The sequence below is a fragment of the Anopheles stephensi genome, chromosome 2 (genome assembly GCF_013141755.1).
Source record: "Anopheles stephensi strain Indian chromosome 2, UCI_ANSTEP_V1.0, whole genome shotgun sequence".
Classification (NCBI taxonomy): Eukaryota; Metazoa; Arthropoda; class Insecta; order Diptera; family Culicidae; genus Anopheles; species Anopheles stephensi.
In genome coordinates, this window is record NC_050202.1 from 5,260,100 (window position 1) to 5,287,244 (window position 27,145).

At 47.8% G+C, this 27,145-nt stretch overlaps 3 protein-coding genes and 1 non-coding gene across 5 annotated transcripts in view; all 4 read right to left on the reverse strand.

Annotated features, from left to right (window-relative positions):
• Nucleotides 1-16,341, reverse strand: part of LOC118508188 — a 28,180-nt gene extending 11,839 nt beyond the window's left edge. Inside the window, exons 1-4 of one of the 2 annotated variants that reach the window (XM_036047750.1) lie at nt 16,212-16,341; nt 14,387-15,127; nt 6,166-6,314; nt 538-901 (exon numbers count right to left, since the gene is read on the reverse strand). In XM_036047750.1, coding sequence (XP_035903643.1) covers nt 538-901; nt 6,166-6,314; nt 14,387-14,659 — 786 coding nt within the window. In that variant the 5' untranslated portion in view covers nt 14,660-15,127; nt 16,212-16,341. Of the gene's footprint in view, nt 1-537; nt 902-6,165; nt 6,315-14,386; nt 15,128-16,112 lie in introns of both variants that reach the window. The other variant, XM_036047749.1, reaches the window with a different exon arrangement.
• A 2,147-nt stretch (nt 16,342-18,488) lies between these two features.
• Trnah-gug lies at nt 18,489-18,560 on the reverse strand. The gene has a single exon. It is a non-coding gene; the product is annotated as a tRNA-His (tRNA).
• A 432-nt stretch (nt 18,561-18,992) lies between these two features.
• LOC118508190 (borealin-like) lies at nt 18,993-20,528 on the reverse strand. The gene is made up of 3 exons (XM_036047751.1): nt 20,326-20,528; nt 20,120-20,243; nt 18,993-20,042 (listed from the first exon to the last, which is right to left on the reverse strand). Exons 2-3 carry the CDS (start codon nt 20,220-20,222, stop codon nt 19,123-19,125), a joined length of 1,023 nt encoding a protein of 340 aa, XP_035903644.1. The 5' UTR covers nt 20,223-20,243; nt 20,326-20,528; the 3' UTR covers nt 18,993-19,122.
• A 195-nt stretch (nt 20,529-20,723) lies between these two features.
• On the reverse strand, nt 20,724-27,042 carry LOC118508192 (zinc finger protein 236-like). The gene is made up of 5 exons (XM_036047755.1): nt 25,021-27,042; nt 23,976-24,896; nt 21,922-23,741; nt 21,647-21,828; nt 20,724-21,574 (listed from the first exon to the last, which is right to left on the reverse strand). The coding sequence occupies exons 1-5, from the start codon at nt 25,676-25,678 to the stop codon at nt 21,073-21,075; spliced, it is 4,083 nt and encodes a 1,360-aa protein (XP_035903648.1). The 5' UTR covers nt 25,679-27,042; the 3' UTR covers nt 20,724-21,072.
• Between the last annotated feature and the right edge of the window lie 103 nt (nt 27,043-27,145).

Genomic DNA, 27,145 nt, shown 5'->3' on the forward strand with positions numbered 1-27,145 from the left:
AAAAAAAATGCAAACAGATGGAGAGAAAATGGATTAGTAGTAGCTGGAAAAGTGGCCGGTGATGCAGGTAGGTGCAATGATGTGAAACATAAATAAGCATTTCTACCGCTACGGAATGGAGGAAATGAAATCAGAAGTTTATATACTAATAAATTGCATTATAGGTTCTGAAAATCAAATAACAAGGAGATTTATGGTTCATCTAGAACTATGTTTTATAGCAAGTCTTAGTGCACTAAGTAGGAATGAACTTTTATAGCAAAATTCATCAGTTTGTAAAAATACTCCTATTAGAGCATTATTCTAGGAAAAGGGAGAGAGCAATCTGGCATGGCATGGCAGTACTTATCTGCTGGCAACATTGTATGCAGAAATCAACACAAATCATAATAATAATTTTATAATAATACTCCATTAGAGCGACAAATTATAGCAACAGCAGAATGGCCACAAAAAACAGGGATTCATTTTATGCCAATCATACACTTCCCAACGCCAAGCAGTAGAAACGAAATCTCCCTCAATTACACTACTTACATCGATTCCATCACTAGCGCAGACTCTTGCTGTTTCTCCTGCTGCTGATTCTGCTGGTGCTGGTGCTGCCGATCGGTCACGATGGTCACGGACGCTGGCGGGCGAAGGTAAACCGGTAGTTGTTCGCAACCGAAACGCCGGCATTACCGACGGTTGCGTCCCTTTGCCAGTGGGACTGCTCGCAGCTAATGACAGCGATCCCATCGGTGACCGATGAACGGTTGACGAGCTCGGGACGGTATTGTAGCGCCTTGGCGATGCACCAAGTGACGATGTGACCACATTCTCCAGCGCTGCCGGATCGATCGAGCGGTTGAACTTCTTCTTCCGACAGCAATGGTCCCGACAGGAGGTGTGGATTTTCCTGCCAATTTTCGTGCAGGTAGAAAGAAGAACGAGCGGAGTGCGAAAAAGAAAAGAATCAGTGCGAGAATTGTACCCGAGGGGTGGAGTTTTTCCTATCGAAACCGCGAGATGGGAGACGGACCGACAACCCTCAATCCAAGGGAAACCATTCCATCATCATTAAACGCCCATAAATGGTTAATTGCACGCATTATCTCATCCTCACAGGCACCGTGGCGCTTCGTTCGCCGCAGTTGACATTGAGTATGGGGCCAGCAGCAGCAGCAGCTCCTAAAACCTGGAGCCCTGCGAGCGTTCAAGTGTGGGGCGAGTCGCCTTTCGAGTCGTTTCCCAGCTGCTTCTATTTAATTATCTAGCGTGTCGTGCCCACATATTGACACTTGACTTCTCCGGCGGCTGCTTCCTTCGGTCCGGGGACGAAATGTGCGAACATGCTCAATTAGCAATCGTCGCACCGTCCGTCCTTGTAGCATTTAATGCGGTGCACGCGGTGGCAATGAACCGGCCGTCTCCCGACCATCTCCCGGGCGCACACTGTCAACCTGTAACGAACCGGCCAGATAATACGATGCAACCGCACCGCGCAATACTGATTACACGCGCACCACCACACATGTTCCACATTATCACACCACTTTAGTGGCCGGCGTGCAAAAGGAATGGACATTAAAATCAATATCAATTTTATACCAGCCTTCGGGGATACGAGTGGACGCTAACGCGGACACGGACTACATCGACGCTTGGGATTGGTGTCTTGCGCGGGCAGTAAAGTTTAATGACGATCAGTTGTAATTGCTGATAAATATGGCAGCAAAATACAATCTACGACGATCTTGCGCACGTTGAGCACTACAGTGTGAGGTTCTTAAGTGCATTCTATTTGGGGAATGAAATCTTCAGAATTGAAGTAAGAAAAATGGCTGTTTCTAGACCGATCTGTTTCCCTCTCGATTATCTAAGCGTTAACAATTGGCCAATTGGGAGCTAAGGGGGAGTTCATTTCAACAGTTTCGGCTATTCTTCGGTCGTTAACACATCAGAAATATGGTAAAGTTGGTTCATATCTTTAAACTTACACATCGCCAAGAGGCCACCTTGAACTCTTGATCTATAATAGTTCCCTAGTTCTGGTACAGTGAAAGCATATTGAAGAGATGTTCGAATAAAACCCAACAATCGCCTCACCCCAACATCCAACACAACTTCGATCCAAACTCAATTTAAATTCGTAAAACGCACGGCAGAAATCAATTCCACGGCCAATCGGCTAACCTTTTGTGCGTGGTGCAGTAAATAGAAAGCAAATTTACCGAACAATCGCATCCCGGATAGACAACTGACCTTCATCAACGCCAACCCAAAATACAGAGCCCGGATTCAAAGTTGGCGAAATTAACACCCAACCAAAATGCCAAAAAAACCTTTACTCGCGCCCCGTTTTGGCCTTATCAACCATGGATCACATCGAGCGCACATGCTGCAAGAAAATCACTTTCAAATTCATCCGAGCACGCTTGAATGAATGACGGCGATACGTCCAACAAGGTTCGCCCGCTGGACACACTGGACGGGCAACATGCTGTACAACCATCACGCTGTCGATGCCGATGGCCGCTGATTGAATGGGTTTGATTTATTATGTATGAATTAATTAAATTGATATTTGAACAAAATCATCCGCTATATGCAACGGCATACCGGCCCTATACGGTTCGCTCGGTCGGTGGCACTGTGCAAACACGGTACGGGAAGGAAGGGTGGGGTTTCGTATGTGGGACACCGGAAGGCGTACCGAGTACCAGGTGATCACACGTGTCACGAACATCGATACGAAGCTGGCGTCAGCTGCCCAAGGACGAGAGTTGGCTGCGATTGATGCGATACCGGTTTCGAAACCATGCTTTCAACCGAAGGGACCGAGGATTGAATCCTTTCATCACATCAATCGAGTCAAGCTGTCCGAACAGCGTTGCATCCGTGGCATGTAAAATGGATTGCATACACACAGGGGCATTCAAGGATTTTAGTGGCGCCGTTGCTAAGGATACAGAAATGAACTCTGGTAATATTTTACTTCCAAAAAAGAATATTTTTACAGTAAAATTAACCTTCTTTAGAATAACTAACTATTGATTGATTGTCAAACAACCGTTTTTTTATAGCACGCAACTTTGCGTTTAACCACGACGAATAACAGTTGTCTAACCCTACACGGATGCTCATGGATTTATTTATCCGTTCAGCACAATCCATCCCAACCGTGGCCGGCTGCTAGATTGTGATCGGAAGCGAGTGCATTAGCCGTAAGTGGCATCCCCGGGTCGGTGTTCGATACCATGTTTTAAGCCCTGCCCGACAACGTTGTTTTAACGCCAATGTACCGGCCTAATCCACCCGAAAAACGGTTCACCCACCGTTGATCGCTGGGCGCTTCCGACGGTTTTGGCTAAGGGAAGACCTTCTCCATCCAAGGCTGATATTCGCCTGTCGTTTACAGGCGTCGTTCACTCATTCAGTTCGGGTGCAAAAACGGGGCCCAGCGGAAGTCACTCGAACTCCATGAACGCTGATGAATGATTGAGCCGGCCGCATCGGGCGCATCAGCCTCGCTAGGGGGGAGGGATGTGAAAAGAGAAAATTGCCCACGCAGAACTCATCACGATAACACAAAACCACACTTACGCACCACGGGAAGAGTTATGGCATTTTGATGATAGTTTATGATCGTGCGTGGTCGTTGCGGCCGGAAGAATGATAACATATGCCGGGAAATACACTTGTCTATCATATTCCATTTTCCACAACCAATAAATTCCTTTATTCATATGGAGAAAATTATCATTTCCCGTACGGAATTTGATTTGATGAAATAAGAGGAATAGAAATAATATCGAAATTACAACGCTTCTTCTGCTATAAAAACCGAGGACAACAACAAAACAGACACCATCGACTGCAGGACACACGTGTGCTTTGGTCGTCGAACGTCAAACAAACCACGACGCCTCTTATACCTTTATCGACACCGAATCGACAAGCTTTCCGACAAGGTGAGATCATGCGGTTATAGGCACTACATCATCAACAAACCCGTACGCCGTCTTGTACTGGTTCGTGGTTACAAAGCCGTGAGATACAATTTGATTTTCGCTAACCCTTCGATGCTCAAACTCGCTGGCTGACGACTGTGGGCAGATTTACAGAAGCGAATATTATAGCAACTCAATAGTAACGCTTTGTAACGCTTTTTTCATATTTATTCGGAAGGTAACAAGTAGGGATTTTCATTTCTTAGGAATTTACTTTAAAATCCCTGTATCTATCCGTACACAAAATGCCCGCCCACTTGCGGGTTAAAGCTGCCAAACAAAAACCATCCATCGTTGTTCCGCCGAAGGAACGCGGCGCACGTTTGAGAGAGAGCTAATGGATAAGAAATAATAATAATCAAACACCCATTAATTCCCTGCCAGCGCAAACAACACACACAAGGCGTTCGCGTTATCGCACGCTCCAGTGCACGACGGTATGCGCGCTACAAACGTCCCCTCCTCCCCACCACAACCCCATCCCACAGGCCAATGCAATGCGCAAGGATGTAAACTGCATCCTGGCCGCTTCCGTGTAGCGCATCGAACGCTGCCAGCGGGTGCATAAATTTATGGACTTGTAAATCAACACGCGATCTCGCGTAAAGCACAATTAGCAACCCCCGACTTTGTTCGTGGGCAGGAGCAAAGGGAGAGAGAGAGAGAGACCCCGGGCAACGATGTGCAACGCTAAGCAATCAATTTATTAATTTCACAATCAAAGCAGCTACCATCTCTCGGCATAGGGGGTCCTGACAAGCTGCTGCTGCTGCTGCTGCTGTGTGCACAGGATTAGCACAGGCGTTGATGACGCAATCAGGGACGGCCGGGGATGCATCTTGAGTGGATCTCTGATCGGAAATGCAAACTTCGGAAGGTCGGTTAGCTGCACTACTCGATTATTCTACTGCAGAAGGGCTTGTGGGTGATGGACTGTGGGAGCGCTAGAAGAGAAGGCTGGGCAGCATCATTTATTTGCTGCTTATTTGTTAACGTGACGATAAGAGGTACGACCGACCGGTGCATTAATGTGCGATAATTCAGCATGAGAAATGGGCTTAAGAAAGCTCCATCGATTAGATCGCGGAGGGTATGTTTCAATGGCTATAATACTGCGTAATATATGAGCGGATTGAAAGGTATTCACATATAATATGCAATTGTATGTAGAATTTAACTTTTTCTATTTTATTTTGATGTAGTTAAAGTTTTAATCGTTATAACTGTCATCAAGCAGCTTAAATAGTTTAAGTTATGCATATCTACGGAGAAAACAACTCACAGAAAACTGAGAAATGGTGGAGCTAGAATAGGATTAATTGAAAATATATTAAGGAATAGAACACAGGGCAGAGGAAAATATATTATAAAGAGCTCTATTTTGATTTTAATATCGATTTTAGGGCAATATCGAATTAATATTGCTGCTTGAGGCAAAATTCAAATGAAACCCTGGAACAAACGAATTATTACGCCTAAAACTAGGCAATGTCATTACACAGCTATAAATCGTCCTCATATTGAGATTTTTATAGTAAGACGAAACTTTGCATGGATAAATATGGAAAAAAAATTTGGAGTGTTGAAGTGTTTTAATATTCTACAGCGCATATTGCTCTTCCATTAAAAGACGCATATGCTTAAGTGCCGACTGGTCCATTTCAATTGCTTTTGATCCCGGGCCGGTCTTATAGAATATTTATGAAAAGCTCACCGTCCCCTTACTCCCAGCCCTAAGTGATCGAAAGGATCCCTCACGCTCATGTAACATTCAATGCTGTTAATTTAAATGGACCTGCAGTACAACATGCATTACACCGCACAGGGGGCGCCGAGTGCATCCTGTCATAGGAAACTTTATAATAATCCCTTCGATACAGTCAAACCACACCACGTCCGTTGACGTGCCTCCATAGTAAACTATTCACACGGCACATTAGACGCTCGAATGCGGCTAGCTGCGTTGGTATCTTCGATTTTCTCGCTTAACGCCCCATATCTTCGACCACAGGGACGCGCGTGCCGATACCGGAAATGTGCACCGAAAACCGTCCGACGTTACAAAGCCAGCCCACCCGAAAGCCACCATCGCTCATTAGTGACAACCGGTCCGGTGACGCTGGTGAGATGGGTCACCGAAAGCATCAGCCACGGTCTCACCCTGACTTACCTCTTCGGTTGGATGTAGTTGAGCGGCGATGGGCTGGAGCTGGCGAGCAGATCCTTGCACGAGTAAGCCTCACAGTCACAGTGCTTGGTGGTCACGTTCAGCGACGACGAGTTCGCCAGGCAAGTAATTAATTCCAGCGGCGGCGGTGGCTACACGCGATGGTTTCGCAATCCCGAACAGCAAGGTGCAATTCCGTTCATTAGTGCCAATATGCGACGACCGAAGCACGGATGGAGATGAAAACATGGAAAACATCGAGACAGAGAAAAAAACAGAAACATTCAGCAAAGAGTCAAAGGGGGATGATGAAACGACGAGAATTATTAGTGTGACATGTCGGTGAAACTATAGTGGCGTGCTCATTATAGGCATCATTACATCGTACGTGCGCATTTTTCAGCCCATTCTTTCGGATGCTCTTAATCACCCAATCTTTTTCCTCAACGTTTCAAACTTTCCATCCGAACATTCTTTCCAACATGGGTGCAAACAGGCAAAAAATTAGTTATTTTTTACACCCGATTACATCGCGTTTACAAAAACCAGTGTAAAAACAGCGCCCCCGGCTGCAGACGGAAAAAAGAAGCCGAGATAATCGCAACCGCTAAAGATGACAATTTAATTTGCTACCAGCCAGACAATGGGCGTCCCCACCGGTTGATTGCACGAGTAGAAGGCGGAATTGATCGACTGCATCCGGAGATCCGCTTCCGTATGTGTCATCCGGCGCTTTAACGTCCCCGTACGTCACGTTTACGCATTCTGTGTAAATAATGAGACCCAAATAGACCGGGGGGGAAGGATGGGCAAACATGCAAAATCCTTTCAATCTCGTTCAACCCCGCTCGATGCAGTTGCAGCAGGCACAGTGGAGCGTAGACCGGAGAGAAGTAACACAGCAACAACAATAAAATGCGTCCCCCATCACGTACCGAGCGGGTGATTGAATAGCAAAAATGGCAGAGCGTAGAAAGACAAAAAAAAACTGTCTTCCTCGTTAATGGAAAACAGTGTACAGCCTTGTTAAGGACACGGGGGATGCACCCGTTTGGCATTAAAATAATGTTCGTTAAAGTTAACTTACAATACGATCAGCATCCGACAGCTATATTCTGGGCCGTGTGGATAGGCACGATTAAACGAATAGTAGCGATTTTTCATACGCTTTATTTCATGGCTCTCAGCACAGAGCTTAGAGCTTCTGAACCAAACGTTCACCAAGGGAGGAGAAACAACCGCACATTGCTAGTCGTTAAGCGATCGGAGCTAAATATAAAATATCCTTCAAGACAGAGATAAATTGAAACATGAGACGGTTAAGCATCTAACTGATTGGCTATTACCGAGGGATTTACATCGACTTATGATGAGCGATTAGTTGTGCTAAAGCTTCTGCGGGAAAAAAAATCCTACGGTAGCTGCTTCAATAATACGCCGGACGCGATAAAGCTCGATACAGGAAGTCTGAGGCCTGCATGGCTAAGGAATTAAAGATGCTACTATTAAATAATTGTATCAACCATTCCCACCTAACGATTTTCGCTCGCCAAAAATCCCCAAAACAATCCATCTCAAATCTGTTCTATTTACCAAACAAAGGTCTGGCCACCGGAAACCATAATTATGCACTCTTCGAAGCGCACCGCGGTTCAACCCCGGTGGTGCTAGCCTATCAAGTGGCACTGATTGTGTTGTCCTTTGCGAATAAGTAAACAACATTTGCAATTTAGCTGTCGAACCGGCCCTGGTGCGGTGCAAATCCAGGCCGTACCGACCAAACCGTGCGTGGTACAATTTACCGGTGCCGAAAAACATATTTTCAATTTTCCAACCGGCTACCTCCTTCCAGTGCGACATTTAAATCCCCTCTCGGCTGTGGCTGCCAACGGTCAAACAATACTACGGCCTCACCTATCAGCAAAACCTATGCCACGTCCCGGAAGTCAGAAGAACCATGGAATAGCCGTGGCGTTCCGAACCGATCGTCGCGTGGTGGTGGTGGACGAAACATCGGGAAAAATCACTGAGCAAAACGTCAGTTTCATTATTGCACGTTAGCCATTGCTAAAACAAACTCATGAATAAATAATTTACATTTTCCGCTCAAAACTCAACGCCATTCTATCAATTGCAGGCACGGGAGTTGCCGCCCTGTCCCCCTTCCCTTATTATATACCCGGCCAAAGTGGGTTGTACGGGGAAAATGTTCACAATGTTCAAACAATTTGCCAATCGCGGGAAAAGGAAAACGTGTACAGCGAAGGGGGGTTCGATTCCACGAGACTTTCAGGCCGCGATGGATGGAATTAAAAATTGAAAGAGTACACCACGCGCGCTCTCATAATAGAATTAAGCTGTATATAGTTGTGGGGTAGCTCTTTGCCTCTTCTTGATGAGGCGCAGATATGTAAGCGCGGCAGAACTCTCCCTCCACTGGATAGGCTAGGCGAGCGGGGCACAACAATACACTACGGGTTAAATTTCTCTGTTACTGACAATTGGCTCTCGGATAGGGTAGACACGACTAGACTAGAGACTATAAAAGGTCTCTCTCTGTGTGATATCAGCCGAGCACAGGCTTGGGGATATGATGATCAGTAGATCAGTACTAGTAGTATTTGTAAATCGCTCGTAATGTATGTGACATGAGTAAGCCCACAGCAGAAAAACAACTAGTCCTCTGTGTGTGGCCGGGGACTCGGTCCAGATGAGATTTGAACCTATCCCAGATCGCGTTGAAGACTCGTTCGCTACCGACAATCCTATTTGACGATCTCGAATCTCGCTTGCTAAAACCAATACTGGTTGTTCAGCTAACTAGCCCGAAACGTAATTTATAATTTCAATTTCAAGGAAAACTTGAACGAATGAGTATATTGACTATCGTAGTAATTTATAACAAATAAAAAAATCCCTTTTTTAAAAGTCACATTATCTAGAATTATTATTAAATTAATTAAAGACTGCCACACCAAATTCGTGCTCGGAAAGGTTATTTTTGAAATGGACTCTTAATAATTGAAAAACTATTTTAGCAATAATTAAACTACAGACTTCCGGTACAGCTCAATGCAGTTTCGACTCATTTATACAAATTTCGATGGCGTGTATGTTAGATATAATTAAACACTCGTTCCAACATCAAGCACACGGCCCTCCCTGCTCACCGCCCCGGGATGATGTTGCCAGCCTGCCTGCCGAGCCAGCCGAGAGCCGTGCCTGCACATGAATCCGTTAACAGACAAACAACACAGGACGACAATTGTTGACAACCACTGAAAGGCAACATAAACCAACCGCGCCACACCATTTCCACCTGCTTTCCCACCGCTTCTCCAGCTTCCCATTGAATGCACACACACACACGGGGGGAAAAAAAGAAGAAAGACATTCAAGAAAAACAAGACCGAACACATTGCACACACACACTCGTTCCGGCAATGGAGTGATCATTTAAAACAAGGATGCCAGCACTGGCCAGCCGACAGCCGGTCTGGTCGAGGTCCGGTACGAGCGTACCAGCTCGTATTGACCAGTTAAACAATACCTCCCCTCACTCTTCCCGTGTCTGCTCGAATGTCTGTGGGTCAGTCTCGGCCGATGCGCTTCTCGTTGTGCACAAAAGCTGCAACCTTTGTCATTCGGGCCATTGCTTTCCCGAACGTGGACACACGCGTACGTCCTGCAGCGGCCAGCCACCGTGGAGCCCGAACCGACCGTGGTGCAGAGTGTAGCCGGCAGGACGCCAACAGAAGCTGGCAGCAGCTGCTATGGTAAGCAAACACAAATTTTGAACACATTCTGCGAACCGTTGTGTTGTGTTGATTGCTATCCTGCGGACGACGAACCCGGTGCGGCGGACGTTGCGTACCGCATCTCTACCGCTCAGTCAGCGGCTGGACGGATGGGCATTTCGGAAATGACGCAATAAAAGGGAAAAAGGAGGAAAAAAAAGCACACCATGCGTACACAGATTTAGGAGCAGCCAGCCAGAGCGTTGATTTATGGAAACGGAAAAACCTGGCACAAAACCCGGCAGTAAGGCTTTGGCATCGGGTTGAACGCCGGGCTCTGCCAATGTCCAGCCTTGTTCGGTTTGTGTACGCTGATTTAGTAGTAATGGTGGCGAGTCCCTCGGAACAATGCATTAACTTTTAAGTGTGCCACTAATGCATTATTTCTTTTCCTGAGGAGCCTTCTCCTCAACAGACAAAAAAAACGGCCAAAACTTTCTCGCGATACTCAACCCCCTCCCTTTCGGTCACTGTCATCACATCACAACCATCAAACCGCAGGAATGTGCCGACCAAATTAGAGCGTTTTTCGTGGTAGGGGGGGAGAGGTATTTAATTCCCTCTTTCCTTTCAGCACTCCACATCCATTATTGAAGTTTCTGAAGCAGTGGAACGAAATTCTCCAACTGGCTACAAAGCAACACACGCTAAAAGATACAAGCGATGGAACTGAAAGCCTTTTTTCGGGCCAAACGCGTTCTCTGCTGCGGTCGTTGAGGGCTACTCTTATGGGGCAAGTTTTCTGATGTCTAGTCCCTCTTTTGGGAGGTAGATTCTTCGGGCTCCACACTATCAGAACACCCATCAGGTCAAGGACACATCGCTCACATCAGCCGTTAAGAACATGCCGAAAGTATGGTAAGGTTGGGTTGCGGTGCCCGCGGCACGTGGATAACCGCAAAAACCGGCTTCCATTAGCTTGATTTAGCCATAGCGAGATGGACGATCGAGGCCCGTCATCACCTTTAAAGAGCAGAAAGATGGCCCAAGACCCAAGCGACGAAAGAAGCAAGACAAAAACCGCAAACACACCAAAGAACGCAATTAACGCCTCTTACAAGCAATCGGTACCACCAGGAACACCGGTTTCGCCGATTTCAATCCCTATTTCGATGATTAATGAATGGTCGATAAGGCTGCGTCGAAGGTGGGATGGCCTTAAGGGTGAAGGCAAACGGAGGAATCTGTGTTTTTTTCCAGTCTGCAACCAAATAAGAAAGCAAATGGCAGAGTAACGCGACGATTTCTGACGATCCTGGTGATGAATATCTTCACGATCGCGTTTGCGCAAAAAGGATGTCCGACGCCCATACTTGGGGTAACGCTCATCGGAAGATTTACCGATTCGGCTTGCGACGAACAGAGAAAACACGCACACACACACACACCATTTCTGGTACAGAACACACGGAACAGGTCAATGACAACGGCCGTTCTTGGGTTTGCTTCGCTTCGTTCGCGATTCCTGCTGCTTCGCGCTATGGATGCTGTGGACGATGTCATAAAGCGAAAACTGCTGTGGCTGTCGATTAGCTGGCGCAGATTAGCTGCGGTTTCTAGTGCGGCCAGCTTCGTCCGTACGATCTGGTGGTCCGGTGGTTGACGAATGCTTCGCAATAATTCACTGCTCACACACAACCAACCGACCGACCGACCTAATCCGACACAGAGCCTGTAGAATTGGAGAAGAGCGCTCTTGACTTTTCGAACCGCAACGAATAAGCTTAAGCTGGGTGGTGAGAAAAGAGCGTTGTAAGCAGGCGGGATAAGATAGGGCAGAAGACGTTTTCCCTTGAAGGGCGATCAATAATCACCAACTACCAACACGCTTCAGGAATAATCCAGCTTGATCGTTTGAGATCGTTCTTTAGATGAGATGTTAAGGAGTGGACCTCACCTAGAATTGTTCCCGTGTAATCTGGGATTATGAGTTCACAGAAGATGCCCAATTATTAGCATTAACGGCAATGATCCTCACAAACTGGTTAGATTGACTACCAGCTGTAGAATATTTCAGACTCCTTTTTATTATCTCTCCTCTAGTCTATGATCCAATTTACATCAACCTCTAAAATACACATGTAAATGTAAGGCAGAGTCCAAGCTCCCCACCAGCAAGATAATCAAGCGGCAGCACGTCCGTCAAGATGCTTTGATGTCTTATTCTTTGACACATCATTATGTTTCAATTAGGCACATCCGGCAGCCACCACCGTCCCGTCCCATCGCTTTAACAGTTCCCACGCACTTAGGCAATAAATTATGTCGCTGTCAAAAAACCGGTCCGCCCGGTCCGGCATGTCAAATCAGCGTAATCGACCGGTAGCAGCAGGCTCGTCCCAGGTAGCTGTAACCCGTCCCTACCGTGGCCGCCGGTAGCTCATGGTGTTTTGACATTCGAAAACTATCGAAGCAACCACGTCGAACCGGTTGACAGACGACAGATAAAGCAAGGGGAAACAAATAAATAAACGACAAAATGATTCAAATCGTTTAGAACACCGCTTGTTACCGTCAATTGGCTGCCAGCTTTACCGGCGGTCGTAGTAAAACAAACACCAGAGAATAATAAAAAAACACACACACAGGAGCATTCCAATCAATCCATCACAACGCCTGGTGGATTGATACAGGGGCCGTTATGCAAATTTGCGGTGACGTTTGCGCCAAACTGTTTCCAATCGAAGCGTGTGTGTGTGTGTGTGTGTGTGTGAGCGCTTAGCAACCAGGCGCAAGTAACGCACGAGGACAAATTGTTTGTTAAATTGTCAAGAAGAATAAACAGCAAATCTTGCATTTTTATGCCTGCAATTGTAGAGCAAACGAGCGAGAGAGAGAAAATGACTAAAACAAACTAGGCAGCTTCAATCGAGCGGATGCACTAAAGCAGCACCAAACGAGCGTCCAAGTGCCTGATGAGCCTTGACCGGTTGCCGCAATTGCCAAACCGATGTTCTCTCCCGGGAGCAATAAATTCTGAATTAAAAAAAAATAAACTCCAATACACTATTCGTTGGCACAACAGTGCGGCCAAAATGGATATGTATGTTTTGTTGCTGTTCTTGCAAAGGCAAACCCCCCAAATAGAACATCAAACCAGGCTGCAGTCGGTCGGCTCGCCAAGTAATAGAGACGGTGCAATATAACGCACCCGGGGTTGTTAAAAATTCTATAAATTTTCAAATTTTGTCTCTCACCCGCGGGAATTGTGCCAAAAAAAAAACCCCCCGTTGGTGCAATGCTTGCCACGAGGAAGCAATTGCGAAAAAAATTGCAAAATTCGTATGTGCGTACAATTCTAATCAATTCGAGCGAGCAATATTTATCAGTCAGTGTTTGTTTAAGGTACGTTATTTTCGTGTTACATTTTCTATGTGCAATATTGGTATAAAAAGTATAGCAAAGACCAGTTTAAGTTACGTTTCTGCTGCAACTATTCAGAGAGCCTAATCGATATCGCAGTGTACATGAACTGATTCATGCACTTGAGCGTGTACAGAAGAATTATTATAAAGTTATTATTACGATAACAAACAACTAATTTAATAGCATTTTTTGCACATAGTCCAGTGCTCAATCGATGTTGAACCTGTTAAAAATAGGTAATCGGAATAACTTCCCATTAAGCGCCAGAAAGTATGCAATCGCTGAATAGGAGTTCAGTTTTCCATAGTATACCGGGTGCTATAAAACAGCTTTTTGCCTTATTTATAGCAGATCTATATCGTATCAGTAAAGTAAAAATGAATGCAATTAATCGCCATAAAAAAACTTAAACCGATTCCCTGCGTAGTGGCCCTATTAAAACATTCTAATAAAAAGCAAGCAACCTAAGAAGATCTGGCTTTAAAAACAAAACTGCAAACGCAACACCCGTTTTCGATCGACAACATTTCAACTCCGATCGAAGCCCTGAGGTTGTGTTATAAAGTCATTAAAGCCACTCTTGCCAGACTCGTCCTCGGCGTCCAGCTCGTTATATGTTAAGCCAGCGCGTTCCGGCGACCCGCTGTAAATAATCCCTGGGCAAGAATCTAGACGCACGCGGTGAGAGATAATTAATATCGGTCGATCGGTAGTAAAAAATCAATTCCGGCAACGAGCCGTTGATTGGTGCCGGTGCCGGTTTTTTGGACAGCGATTGGCGTACATTAACAAATAAAATATATTCACCCGTGGCCATTCGACTTCAATCAAGCGGGTCCGTTTGGTGGAGAGAAAGAAAGCTCTGCGTGTGTGTGTGTGTGTGTGTGCTGGAAAGGTAGAATGGCAAACCTGTTTCCCTTTTGGCTGGCTCCCCTGTTTCTTCGTGTTCCGTAACTAGTTTTTGCAAATTCTTCAGCCCGCTCTCGATTCGATTATTAGGAAAAGAACTAAAAATAAATTTCCTTTCAAACTAAAATAAGAATAATAATCAAGCTACTCACAATTTCATTCAGCATGTCCGCCAACAGAATCAACCGCAGCTTGGACAGCTTCGTTCGATAAATGTTCCGTTCCGGACGTTTATCTTCGGCCGGTCCACTCACACGCTCCTGTCCAACCACCGGACCAATCGAGCGACCGACGGTGGTGGCAGGATTCGGTCCAGCCACTAGCAGCCCATGGCGCGTCCAGGGTGCACTGCCGGTGTTCGCATAAATTTGTACTAAAACGCTTAAAATCACAACTAATCGCATTATCGTCGCGCAAATTTGCATCTCATTTAAATGCAAAACGGCCGGACGGCGCGTGAACAGAGCGCGAGACAGAGAGAGAGATGGAGGGACAAAGAAAATTGTAACACTTCTTTTATCGTTTTCTTTTGCTGTTGTTTTGGGAACGCTAATCTCCACTTTCCGGGCGCACACACTTTGCCACGCTGCTCACCACGTTTGGCCTGCTGGCCCACTTGAACGGTTTGACCTTTGCTACCGGCACCGGGAATGAAGGGCTCACCATTCCCTTCACCCTCGACTGCAACAACGCCTCCCCTTCTTCTGGCACTCAATCACCGTTATGATGGGTTCTTGCTCGCAGCAGCCACAGCGTTGGACGACGACAGGTGCCGATCGTAGCAACCGTTGTTGATGGCGACGATTCTTTCTCCTACGGATCCGTTCCGCTTCTACCATGCACTTTGCATACACGCACACACGCAAAACTTCACTCTTAAAACACAACACACGCTGAAGAAATAAACGACCAAGGAAAGGATAGAGAAGACAGCCACTTAAAAGCAAGAAAGCATGCAGAAGGAGAGATTTGGCGATTTTGTTTCAAAAATAAAACAACACAAACTACTACCACCATTAAGACTACTAAGAGAAAACCCCAAAATGCGTCACGCGTTCGTTAAACCGTTATCAACCGTCGATGCGTTCAGCCGTTCATGCGTGGTCATGCGTTTTTGTGTTTGGGAGGTGAGAATCAGCTTTTAAATCTCTTTCACCCGACGATGATTCAGAACACGTTGAGCTTTTAATGCACTTTTGTTTATCGTTGGTGTGTTGTTTTTTTCTCGATCAATATGGTAATAGGACTCACCCAGAAAGCTCTCAAGATTTATCTTAATTTGAATTAGTTTTAATTTAAATAAAGGACACAACAACCCCGTTTTTGTTTGCTTTGTAGGTTAGTGATTGATTTAATAAAAATTAAAAACAAAAAACCGGAATATTTAACAAAAATAAACTTCACGAAACAGAACATACATAAGCACAAATTATTTTAAAATAAATATTAAACAGATAAAACTTAACCGAAAAGAAATGAAAACTAATGCACTTATTTTTAATATCAATAAGAATTACTCATTAAATTTGAGAAAAGACATTTTTATCATTTTGCCGAACTACATAAGGTTATTCAGAACTATAAGTTCATTTATTTCCTTTTTAGAAATAATAAACACTTTCTTAATGTTTAAATTTAAACACTTTCACACACATACACAAAAGCATTTAATTGCTTCAATCTTATGTCCAAATCATAAGTTCCTAAAAACAATTTAAGAACTCTTTTCAACTCTCTTGACGTGCCCAATAAGAAAAAAAATGTCCCACAACTTCACACAAAAGCAACCACTTAATCGTTTAACTTCAGCTCCCAAAGACAAAGCTTCCTAAACACACCGAAAGAACACATTTCTAATCACTTAATGCCCGAACCAACCCATAAATCGTTCACATCTAAAGATAGTGTTTTCCACGCGAAAGGAATAATTTTCTACACTCCGTTCTGGGCGTTCTCGCGACCGACGTTTACTGTTACCTGCTCCACCGGCGACCGATGTCGTTCTGGCCGTTGAAGACGAACCACTGACCGTACCATCCGACCCGATCGAGCGCTGTTGGAATGGTCCTGTTGCGTCCGGTGGCTACTACCCATGTTTCTGCTTCTGCCTTTCGAATTGTTCTTGACGACGGCGATGATGATGATCACCGATGTTGATGATTATCGTACCGGGTTGGGAGGCCACCCGAAGAAGCCACGCAGCTATCGATCACGGTTGGTGACGCGACGCGGTTTGTGGACGAGAGAACGCTTGATGCTCCTTGTTTTTTTTTGTTGCTTGCCTGCTCGCTTTGTTATGATCTTCTCTCCTTCTCATGGGGGCCGAAGGAAATAGAGAAGCGAGCCGGACCAGAAGGGAGGGAAAAAACAACCCTCTGGGACACAACAAAAGCATCGCTTTCGTATGGGGAGAATCGAACGGTGGAGCATGTTCGAACCGGCCAAAACGGAACACGTAATCGAACCTGACGTTCCGTATCACCCCGGTGGTAGAAGCAGCAGATGAAACGGATTCGGGAATTGAGTGGTTTTGTTTTACCCTCATTTGTTGAGGCCGGGTTCGATTTGTTTCTTTTTTCTCCTGCCCTAAGGAAATTGAGAGGAACGTGGGGAGAGGTGATTGGGCAGGAACGGTCAATTGGCGTTGATTATGCCGGGTTGGAAGCTTATTATGCTGAATGAACCGAACGCCCCAGTACCGGTGGGATACTGTTCGTGGTGGTTCGTGAATTGTTATTGTTTACGATACGTCGGTACACGATTTCATCTTAAAAGATTTCTTGAAGGGCTTCCCATCTGCGCTGGGTGGGCTGTGCTTCCCCCTCTGGTACGGTGCAATGTTCAAGGACGGACGATCACGCCGCATCGACTGTGAGCAGGGCTGTGCTCGGGTGAACCGTGCACAGAAGACTTAAGTGCCGCATCAAGCGATGAACCTGTCAGTGGCTGGTGGTAAACGTACTAGAGAAGCGCTTTTTAAGGCTGTTAGGGGCAACAGATATGATGCTCATTCGCGATGTTATGGCTAGCGAATTGATTAGCTCGGTCGAATGGGTCGACTAAACTTGATGAGCTATTAAACTATAAAAATATTTCATTGTTGAGAGGAAGAGAACTATTTTTTTTAATTAAATTAATTCTTTATCAATTAAAAATTCTTTCCCTATGACATTACACGTTTAGCGTAGTGTAATAAAGATCAAGATAAGGCAACAGCTCAGCTGCAGAACAATATAGCAATAAATCACGCCACACGTAGATGAGGCGATTAGATCACTCTAAGGTGTCCTGATGCTTGATCGTACAACGACAAAGGACCGTACATGACAATTGTTATCTGCACATTCTTCATGATTTGCAACGGCCAACCAGTGGATTGGCCATTTAAAAAAATAAAAACAAACATGAGATCGCGATGTGTGCGATCGTTTTCAAGGTTCAGATGTGATCATTACTCAATCACATCGTTTCGAGGGGGGGGGGGGAACAAAGGTAGAAAGAAAGATCACAAGTTTACGGGTTGGGGGATGCAAAACATAACCATAAAACGATCGTCTGTACAAGCATCCGAATGCGAAGCAGTTAATAAGCTGTAGAGCAAGCTCAGCGATTCAGCATTAATAAACTCAAACGATCCTCATCCGCTGCTCCGTATCATTCGTTTTGCCGTGCGCCAACGGACACCAACCAATGGGCACTGGAACTGAAGGTGTAGTGTATCCGGGTGTATGTTTTCATCCTCAGGTTCAAGTTCAATTTGTGGTCAAGGGTATGGCCGTCCGGCAAGCTTAACTATTCCGATGCTGCTGATGCTGCTGGTGTAGATCACATTATCTATACAGCTATAGCTTAAACTGATCGCCCCGTTCTGTTGCTCGAGCTATTCTCGTCGTGCAGCATCAGATCAAAAAGGGGCAATCCAAAGGGGCTGCAAAAACTCCACCGAAGAATCGTCCCACCAAGATACTGGGTCCGCTTATGTCGCGATGTTTATGTTTACGATGGATCATAAAGCGAAACGACCTTGACGATGCGGCTCACGATCTCGGATCAAATGAAATGTAAGTTTTATGTGTTTGAGTCGTAGGTCCCTAACGGCAATTAAAGGCTTGTTCAGGCATCACAACGCATCACGATGTTAAAAGATTAATTTAACCATTTTTCTATGTTAAGAGAACGGATACAAAAAGATAATTTTCATTCCCGCCACATGAGTGTCTTCCGTGACAGTGCCCGCCCGGCTGCTTGAGGCACTGCCGTGACCAGGATTCGAACCTGGGTTACTACGGCCACAACGTAGGGTCCTAACCACTAGACGATCACGGCTACAGACGGTGGCTTGCGAGATGCACCATACGCCAGCAACTGCTTGTGCGCTGCAACCCACATTTCTGTGCTCTTGTGCGGAAAGTGAAAGTGGGTAAAAGTAGAGCAGAGAGATGGTGGATTAGGTGGTTCGAAAAGTGAGGGTGAAAAAGTACTCTCACTCAAAAATTAAATAAATCAAGCGAAATGTTTTGTAAGAACTTGGAAAGTGTTTTCAAGCTGCATTAAATGCCATTTGAGTGTAGAGCAATAAAACCTTCAAGCACTTTTTGATAGACCTAATCGTAAGGCAGGCAAAGAGGAAAGCTCAGCCACAGCATGGAAGCTATTAACCGACTCTCCCACCTCTCTGCCAGAGAAAATATCTAAAAATAACCACTGGAAGCGGGAGGATTTTCTTTTCCCCCACCAATGAAATGAATATTTCTGAACTTTACTTAAAAACATGCTCACATTTATTCAAACCCAAACGGTATAAAACATTTCGACTAATAAAAACACACACACCTTCCTACTTCCATATCAGTCTTTCCGCCCTTTTTTTTTTTACTCCCCCTTGGTATCATTGGTTCATACGAAAATTGCACTCTTCGGCGTACTGCATAATTTTGTTCAAGTTCGACTGCAGCTTCTTCAGGTGCTCCAGCGTAGCGTAATCAATTTTCGGCAAATACTGTTTATCCACATCCTCCAGATCGGTCGGTTGCAGCGATAGTACCCCGTCGGGCACCGGAATATTTACGTTGGCCGTGTGTTTGGTCATAACCGCATTCACTACCGGGCTGCCGGTAAGCGAGTAAACGCTTTCGCCCGCCCTCGGATACCGTATGAAGGCGAGCGGTGTGTTCGGTTCCACTTTCAGCGTAATCTGGCTCATGCCTCGATCGGTGCTGACCGCTTGCGAACGGCTTTTATTGTTAACCTGCGCCAACGGTGTACGCAGCTTGGGTCGCGAAAAGCGTTCCGATTGCCCCATGAATATGTTCTTACCGATAGCCGGTGTACGCAGCTCATTCCGCTTGCCTTTTATACCGAACAACATCGATGGCTGGGCCGGCTTGCTCGGTGTGGTGGTATGGCCCGACACGGAGTTGCTTCGGCGACGTGCGTAATTACTTTTCATGGCCGATGCGAGCGGTCCCATCGGACGCTTGGACGGTTTAGCCGAAGCCATCACGTCGAGTGAACGTTTCGCACATTCCTCCGTCAGATAGCCCTCATCGGTGCGGTACGATTTTTGAAAGCTTGTTTGAGCATCCGCCGAACCGTTCGACAGCTGACTGCAGTTCCCTGCACTTTCCCCATCCGCGGGACTCATGTTGAGCACATCGACAAACAGATTGCAACCGGTCTTCCGCAAATCGCCCATCGTCATTTGGAGAATCTCCTTCGGTATGCGGTTCCTGATCATACTCGTCTGATAGTCGATCCTTTTCAAATCGGCGTCCAGCTTGGCGTCGAGTGACATAATGAAAGTCTCAGCTTAAACAAATAAGGGAGGTCAAACAGGTGGTTCATCTTTCGGGCAGTTTGCCGGTCCGAATCGAAACTTTACTTACAAACGATCTCAAACTCGCGCATTATGTGGGCATGCCGCTCTTCCTGGTAGCTGGTACGATTACGCTTCGATGCAGTGTTTCGTGATACCTTTGTGCGGACCATCTTTGCAAACGGAGCTTATCACTGTAACGATAAACAGAAAAAAAAACATAATGAACGCTTTCACGCTGATTTAAAATGGAGTCCTTCGAGATCAGCAATATACCAGTCTTGTATCCAAATAACGACTATTTTAAACTATCGTTCCACTGTCGAATCACAGTCCAGGTTGCTTTAGTATCACAACAAAAAGCGTTTCTTGAATAATATAAATCAGATTGTGAACAAAATATTAAAATGAAAAGAGATATCAACAAGGATAGAGAGAAAACAGCTGCTCGCAATATCCTTTTTGCAACAACAAAAAAAGCAGCCGCCACTTTAAATGTCAAAAGTTTGACAGCCCCGTTTGTTTACGCTTGCACGCAATACACAAGGAAAAAGCTAGCTCATACTTAACCGCGTGGATGACAGCAGATGGAACGGTTGAGCAACAAAAAGGAGCGACTGAATCGTGTTTCCTAAAATAAGGCTACAAGTGTGAAGAAAAGGCACGGAATTGAATTAAATTGTGTCGAAATGTTGTTTTATTACAGCTGTACACTCTTATCTGCAGCTTATATGCGTGTTTACGTGTGTCGGGTACTAAAATGTAAGTACATATACGTTACTTAATGTATTTATTTACACCTCATTAAACCAAAAGGCTGCCGAACACGTTACACGTGTTCCGGTGGAATTTGATTCGATCCGATCTCTCCCCGCACGGGCGAAGAAGAAATTCTCGACCACATTTCGTCCGTCGTATCCTTCCGCTTACCTTCGATTAAAATTGTGACTCAGCTTGAAGCGGGAGAACGCTTGCTTGGCGTTGATTTTGAGGCCACCAAACCTTTGCCCCACCGGGTTCCTCCTAACTTTCCAACGGCTGCAAACCGTGTGCCGCATACTGATGCTGGACCAGCTCGGTCGCCGTCGTACAGCTAACGTCGCACAAATGGCACTGTATTAGCTTATCGTCCGTGTGCGTTCGCTTGTGGCCTCGCAAGCTATCCGACCGCCCAAAGCATTTGCCACACACATCGCACCGATACGGTTTCTCGCCCGTATGCGTCCGAAGGTGGATTTTCAGCGACTTTGGCCAAGCGAACAGCTTATCGCACATCGGACACCGGTGTTTGCCCTTCTGGCCGTTGGACATAAACTCGCCGGCACCACTACCGTACTGCTGCCCGCTCGTTTGCGATGTACTATCGTCCTCGTGATCGAATCCATTGTTGCTACTGTCTCCGCCGCTAGTGGCCGCTGCAGCCGCCGCCGACGCGAAAGCTCGATTAGACGAGACGGAGTGTTTCGGTCGGTTTCGTCGCTTCCCGCTCGATCCCTTTTCCTTTCGCGGATGTTGCGACGCGATCCTAAGCGGAGTAGAACGATTAAAACGGAATTACGAATGATGTAAATCATATTTGCTTGCACATGCTGCTTACATTGTGCTGGGTGCGATTCGGTTTGTACTGTTGTTGGCCGCATCGAACGGCGAATGCTGCCCTGCATCCTCGCCATCTTCATTATTTTCATCCTCTTCCTCGTCTTCCTCTTCATTCTCGCCATCTTCGTCGTCCTCTTCACTATCGGAGCAGCTCTCTTCCTTCACCATAACTTCAATTACCTTCAAAAATTAAGTAAAATAACAACCAATATGAAAACCCCACACACAATTGCTCCTATCCAGTGTGCAAACGCAGTGTTCCCCTTATCTTACCTGTTCATCCTCACTCTCCTCTGATTCCGCTTCCTCCTCTCCGTCTTCTTCTTCCTCGTCCTCCTCCTCCTCCACCCCGTCCTCCTCCCCTTCGGTGTCCTCATCTTTTATCTCCACTTTGGTGGGCTGTCCACCAGCAGTCTCGCTTCCTCCATTAACTGCAGACCCTCCCCGATGGTGGCGCTGTCCCTCGCCCGGCTCACCATCCGCATCTGAGTCACCCGCTTCCGAGGCCGTACTCGGTTCCTTGGACGTCTTGAGCGATAGCATGCTTAGGAACGATTCCTGCCGGTGACACTTTTCGTGCGTTTTCAGGTAATCCGAGCGTATGAACGCCTTATCACACTTGTCACACTTGTAAGGCTTTTCGCCCGTATGCAACCGGATGTGCATCTTGAGCGTGACGGCCGTCACGAACGTTTTATCGCACTGGTTACATTTGTACCGCCCGTCGCTGGTGCGCTCGTAATCCGATCGATGAAACTCGCCCAACACCGATCGCGTCTCACCGACCTCCCTCTGCTTCACCGGGCTCGGATTGGACGTAACGGAGGTGTTGTTCCTGTTGCTATTGATACTGCTGCTGCGACTGCTACTGCTACTCCGGCTGCTGCTGCTACCGCTACTACTGCTGCTACTGCTGTTACTGCTAACGTTTCCCTTCACGTCCACCGAACGCGCCCCCTCGCCATTAGTCATCGCCGCATGGCCAACCTCCTCAATGGACGCTTGTTTTGCATTGTATTTGCTCTCCACCATTTTCGAACGCTTGGTCGACGTAATTCCTTCCTCCATCGTGGAATCATCCTCTTCCTCGTCCGCACGTCCGCTGCCGATTGGCGCTGGCAAACTGTCTCCACCGGCAGCAGCTTCTGCCACCAGCTGCAAATGCCTCTTCGACTTAAAGTGTTCCTTCAGGTAGTCGACCCGATTAAACGACCGGTCGCAAATGTCACAGTGGAACGGTTTTTCTTCCGTGTGCGCCAGGGCATGTTTGCGCAGTAAAGCCACCTGATTAAACACGGCATCGCAGATCTTACACACAAACTGGCCATCGTTCGATTCGGTAAAGTGATAATTTTCCGGTGCCAAACCTGCCCGACCGATCAGTGGCTTGCCGGTGGAACCGCCACCAGTTGCGATAGGCGCGGCCGTTCCTGCTACCGGTGCTGCCGGGCTTTCAGCTAGTGAGTCCTCCTTAATCGTAAGGGGCGGCGATGAAGTAGCCGACCGGCTTCCACCAGTCGCGACGGCTGCGGCTGCAGCCGCCATACTGGCAATCGCCACCGCCGGCAGCATGCCATCCTTGAAGTGCACCTTCAGATGACGCTCGAGATAGTCCGACCGAATGTAGGATTCTTCACAAAACGTGCATTTGTACGGTTTTTCGTTCGTGTGGTTTCGGAAGTGGATGCGCACGGTTTGCTGGTGCGAGAAGAGACGCTCACAAACCGTACACATAAACTTCCCGTCGGCCGTCTTCACGCAATACTCTTGCTGATGGTCCGGAGGTTTCCGTTCTTCGATCGGCTTTAGCAACGATATGCCCGTGGAAGGTGGTTTCGATGTAATGATCGGCTTGGGAAGCTTGACCGTGGCCGGCAGCCCAACAGCGGGAGACAGTGAAGCTCGTACTGGATCCGTCGAGCCTCCGCCGACACCGGGCGCTGGTTCCGAGGGCGGAGCGGCATTCAGATCAATCGCTCCGGGTGCATCCGGATCTTCCCCATTACCGATTACATGCTTCTTGAGGTGGTTCTTCAAAAAATCCGATCCGATAAAAGTTAGCTCACACAGCGGACACTTGAAGGTGGGTAAGTCTAAAAGCAAAATAAAATCATTATCAAAATTCAGTGATAAAAATGGCGAAGAGACTTGAAGGGTTTTGAGACATTCCAATATTTCGTCTTCTAGAATAAAAGTATGCGTAAGGGCCTGCTGACCCTACGAACCCGGTGACCCAGAAACACTCATGGAAGGATGAGGCCTTATGGGGGGATGAGCCAAAAAAAAGGAAGGGGAGGTCAACCGAAAACACCACCCAAGCTACTTACCGGGATGGGTGCGCACGTGCGCCATCAAATCCGGTTCATGAGCGAACCCTCGGTCACAAACCGGACACCGATGCTTAATACTTTCTTCCGCCAACTTTTTCGAATGCTGCTCTTCCATTGCCACCAGAAACCGGCTGTGTATACCGCTCAGCTTTGGCGGAACGTAGCGACCGACCAAACCATCCTTGCGCTGGAGAAATCTGCCATGCTGATCGCTACTTTCCGCTCCCGTGCCCTCGTCATCCCCATCCTCATCATCATCCCCGTCCTCGCGATGATCGTCGCTCGAAATGCTTGTTCCGGTGCCGGTGTGTGACGTACGCCTCGAAACACCACCAATTCTACCACCCTTCATCATTCGATCGTCCACCAAATCCTCTATCTTGCGCACCATCAACCGTGGCCGTTTTGCTCTACTTTCTGCCCACTGCGAGTGCGGCGGATGCTGCTGTAGATGCTGATCCATCGGCAAATGGTGCGTCTCCTCCTCACCGTCCTCCTCCTCCTCCTCCTCCTCGTCCATCGGGTGAAAGCTGTGGTACTTTTGGTAGTGACACTGCAGGAAATCCATCCGGATGAACGCTTTCGGGCACATGTTACACTTGTACGGCCGCTCGCCGAGATGCTGCTGATGCAGATGCTCTTCCAGCTCAACCGCATCCTTGAACGATTTGTCGCAGTAGGTGCAGGCGAAAAAGTTCGCCTCCGTCTCGGGTACGGGCGGTAACGCATCCGCTAGCCCCATCCCGGCGTGCTCGGTGCGAATGTGGTGCGCGAAGGCAGGATCGGACGCGAACACACTAAAGCAAAGCTTGCACTCGAACGGGTTGTTCTTCTCGTGGATACGCATATGGTAACGCAGATGGTCCGGCCGATGGAATATCCGTGGACACACGTCGCACTGGTACGTCCGCCCGGTGCCTACAAAGAGATACAGAGAACAAGCAAAAAAAAACGTAAGATTGAAAGAAACCGCTCTAGGCACACTGTGATTGCAAACACAGTTTCGGACGTGTTAAATTCCGTGTGCACGCACGCGACGTACCAAGCAACGATGACCTCTGTGCCGTCTTCGATAGGATGTTTGCGGCGACGACCATCACATCTTCGTCGTCATCATCGTCGTCATCGTCATCGTCGTCGTCGTCGTCGTCGTCGTCTTCCTCACCGTCGTCATCCGACTCATCCTCACTGTACCCGGCGGCGGCAAGCGTTGGTGCTGGTAGTGCTCCGTTGCTTCCGCGCTGCTGCTGGTGCACTTTCAACCCGTTCAAAGCACCATTCCGATGGGCTGGTACGTGGAACATGGCGGCACGGCGATACTTTCCGCCCGTGCTGACACCGCTATCGACGTTTGTCCGCACTTGCCGCCCGTTTCCGGTGACCCCAATCGTCACGGTTCGGTGAGGCACCATCGATGGTGGTCGGTGCCCGTTGCTCGTCGGCTCCTCGTCGCCCGAGTGCATGCTGGTGAGAAACTTGATGTGATCCTCATCAATGCCAACTTCCACAATCTCCTGATCCGAAAGCTCATCGCCATTACCGCCATTCGGTGCTGCTGGTTCTGATGGTGCTGCATCGACATCCATCGCAGTAGCAGATGCAGCTGCAGCGGTGGTGCTACGATGCTGATGATGCTGTCTCCGTCGTCGTGCACCGTTTTCATCGTCGTCATGGTCTTTTTTCTCCGCCTTTAGCTCCATCGCGAACAGGCCCTGCAGCAGCTGCTGCTCGTCGCGTTCCGGTTCACGTTTCACCACCTCCGGCTCGCCCACCCTCGCTCTCCCGCTCTCTCTCTCTCTCTTTCCCGCGATGCTCCGGTCCGTACCGCGTTACCACACTGCTGCGTATCGTACGTTCGCTTTCTCGCGATCGCTCTGTCTCTATCCCACACGGAACACACTCCCGGACCGCAAAACACCCGTCGCGCAGTCCGTGACGCAAGATGGGAGCACAACACTTTCAATCCGATCTAATCTAACATAACCCACCCTCCGCAGGCGATGTGGTGCGCTACGCGCGCACAACACACGTTTCAACCTCTCCCTAGATACCGTCGGGGGTATGAAAGACGGCACACGGTGGCAACGGCTACGGTGGCAGCAGCACGTCCAACGTTTCCCCCATCACGTACTCCTACACACAAGCACACACATACACATACGCGCGCGCAAAATCACACACCCCGCGGAACACGCTCCGTAAACCCGTGTGCGGTTGGCGTAGCGGCGGCGCTACGTTGCGTTATGTCCTTCAAATACACGGGTGTGACGACGGCACCCCAAAGGGAAAAGACGACCGCGACCACGACGGCCACGATTGAGCTATTGTGCGTGTGGATGTGCGGATATGCGAATGTCGTGCCCGTGTTCCTCCGCTTCACACGTTCGGAATCGAACCACAACCGAAACCCGAATGGCTGCCAACATCCGGTGCACAGAAAGTAAAACAGCCTGGCATCGAACGCACACACTCGCCCGGGCGCGCTATCTCGTGCTGTCGCTACCCACCAATCGCGCTGTACCGCAAGCGAATCCGTCCAGAAGAACCACACGAACGAAACGCGCACGGCGGAATGAATACCGTCGTTGAAATCCGCGCACCACTACACACATACACGCGTACCAGCGAAACCCAGCGCCACTTGCGGCAGCACCCCGCGGGACCAAAACCTGTGCAGCGTTCGCCGTCGTGTGTATCCGCCTTTTCTGCACTTGTGCACATTCGAGACGTGTGCACGGGCGAGAGGCGGAAACCGGTGGCAACGGGTAACGAGAGCGCTGGTGGTGGTACTTCGGCCTCGGAATCGACTGTATCCTCCCTGTATCGCACGCCTACCGACCAATCCGGTTCCTTTGCGATGCGCGATTTCCAGCCAGGCTGAATAGCTGCAGCTTCTCCCTGTTCTCCGGTTGTTCCACACGACTTTTCCTCCCGCAACCAGCGCCACCACCATCACCGCTGATGTTCCACATTCGGCACGGTGCACGGTACAGGTAGCGGGAAGCAGACAAACATCTTGAGTACCGCGCGCGCATACGGGCCCCGCTTTCCGCACCGCCCCCTGGGCGATTCCACTTTCCTTCTGTTCATTTCGAATCCACGCCATTCGAGCAGTTATGCTGTATTTAGCTCTTCAAATACGCTTACCATGGGTTCGGGAAGGGGAC

Coding starts and splice junctions, on each gene's coding strand:
- LOC118508190 (XM_036047751.1), bottom strand. CDS start 20,222: ATGGTCCGCACAAAGGTATCACGAAACACTGCATCGAAGCGTAATCGT. Junction 20,043..20,119: donor GCGCGAGTTTGAGATCGTTT/GTAAGTAAAGTT, acceptor TATTTGTTTAAG/CTGAGACTTTCATTATGTCA.
- LOC118508192 (XM_036047755.1), bottom strand. CDS start 25,678: ATGGAGCTAAAGGCGGAGAAAAAAGACCATGACGACGATGAAAACGGT. Junction 23,742..23,975: donor GCACGTGCGCACCCATCCCG/GTAAGTAGCTTG, acceptor TTTTGCTTTTAG/ACTTACCCACCTTCAAGTGT. Junction 21,575..21,646: donor CGAATCGCACCCAGCACAAT/GTAAGCAGCATG, acceptor TACTCCGCTTAG/GATCGCGTCGCAACATCCGC.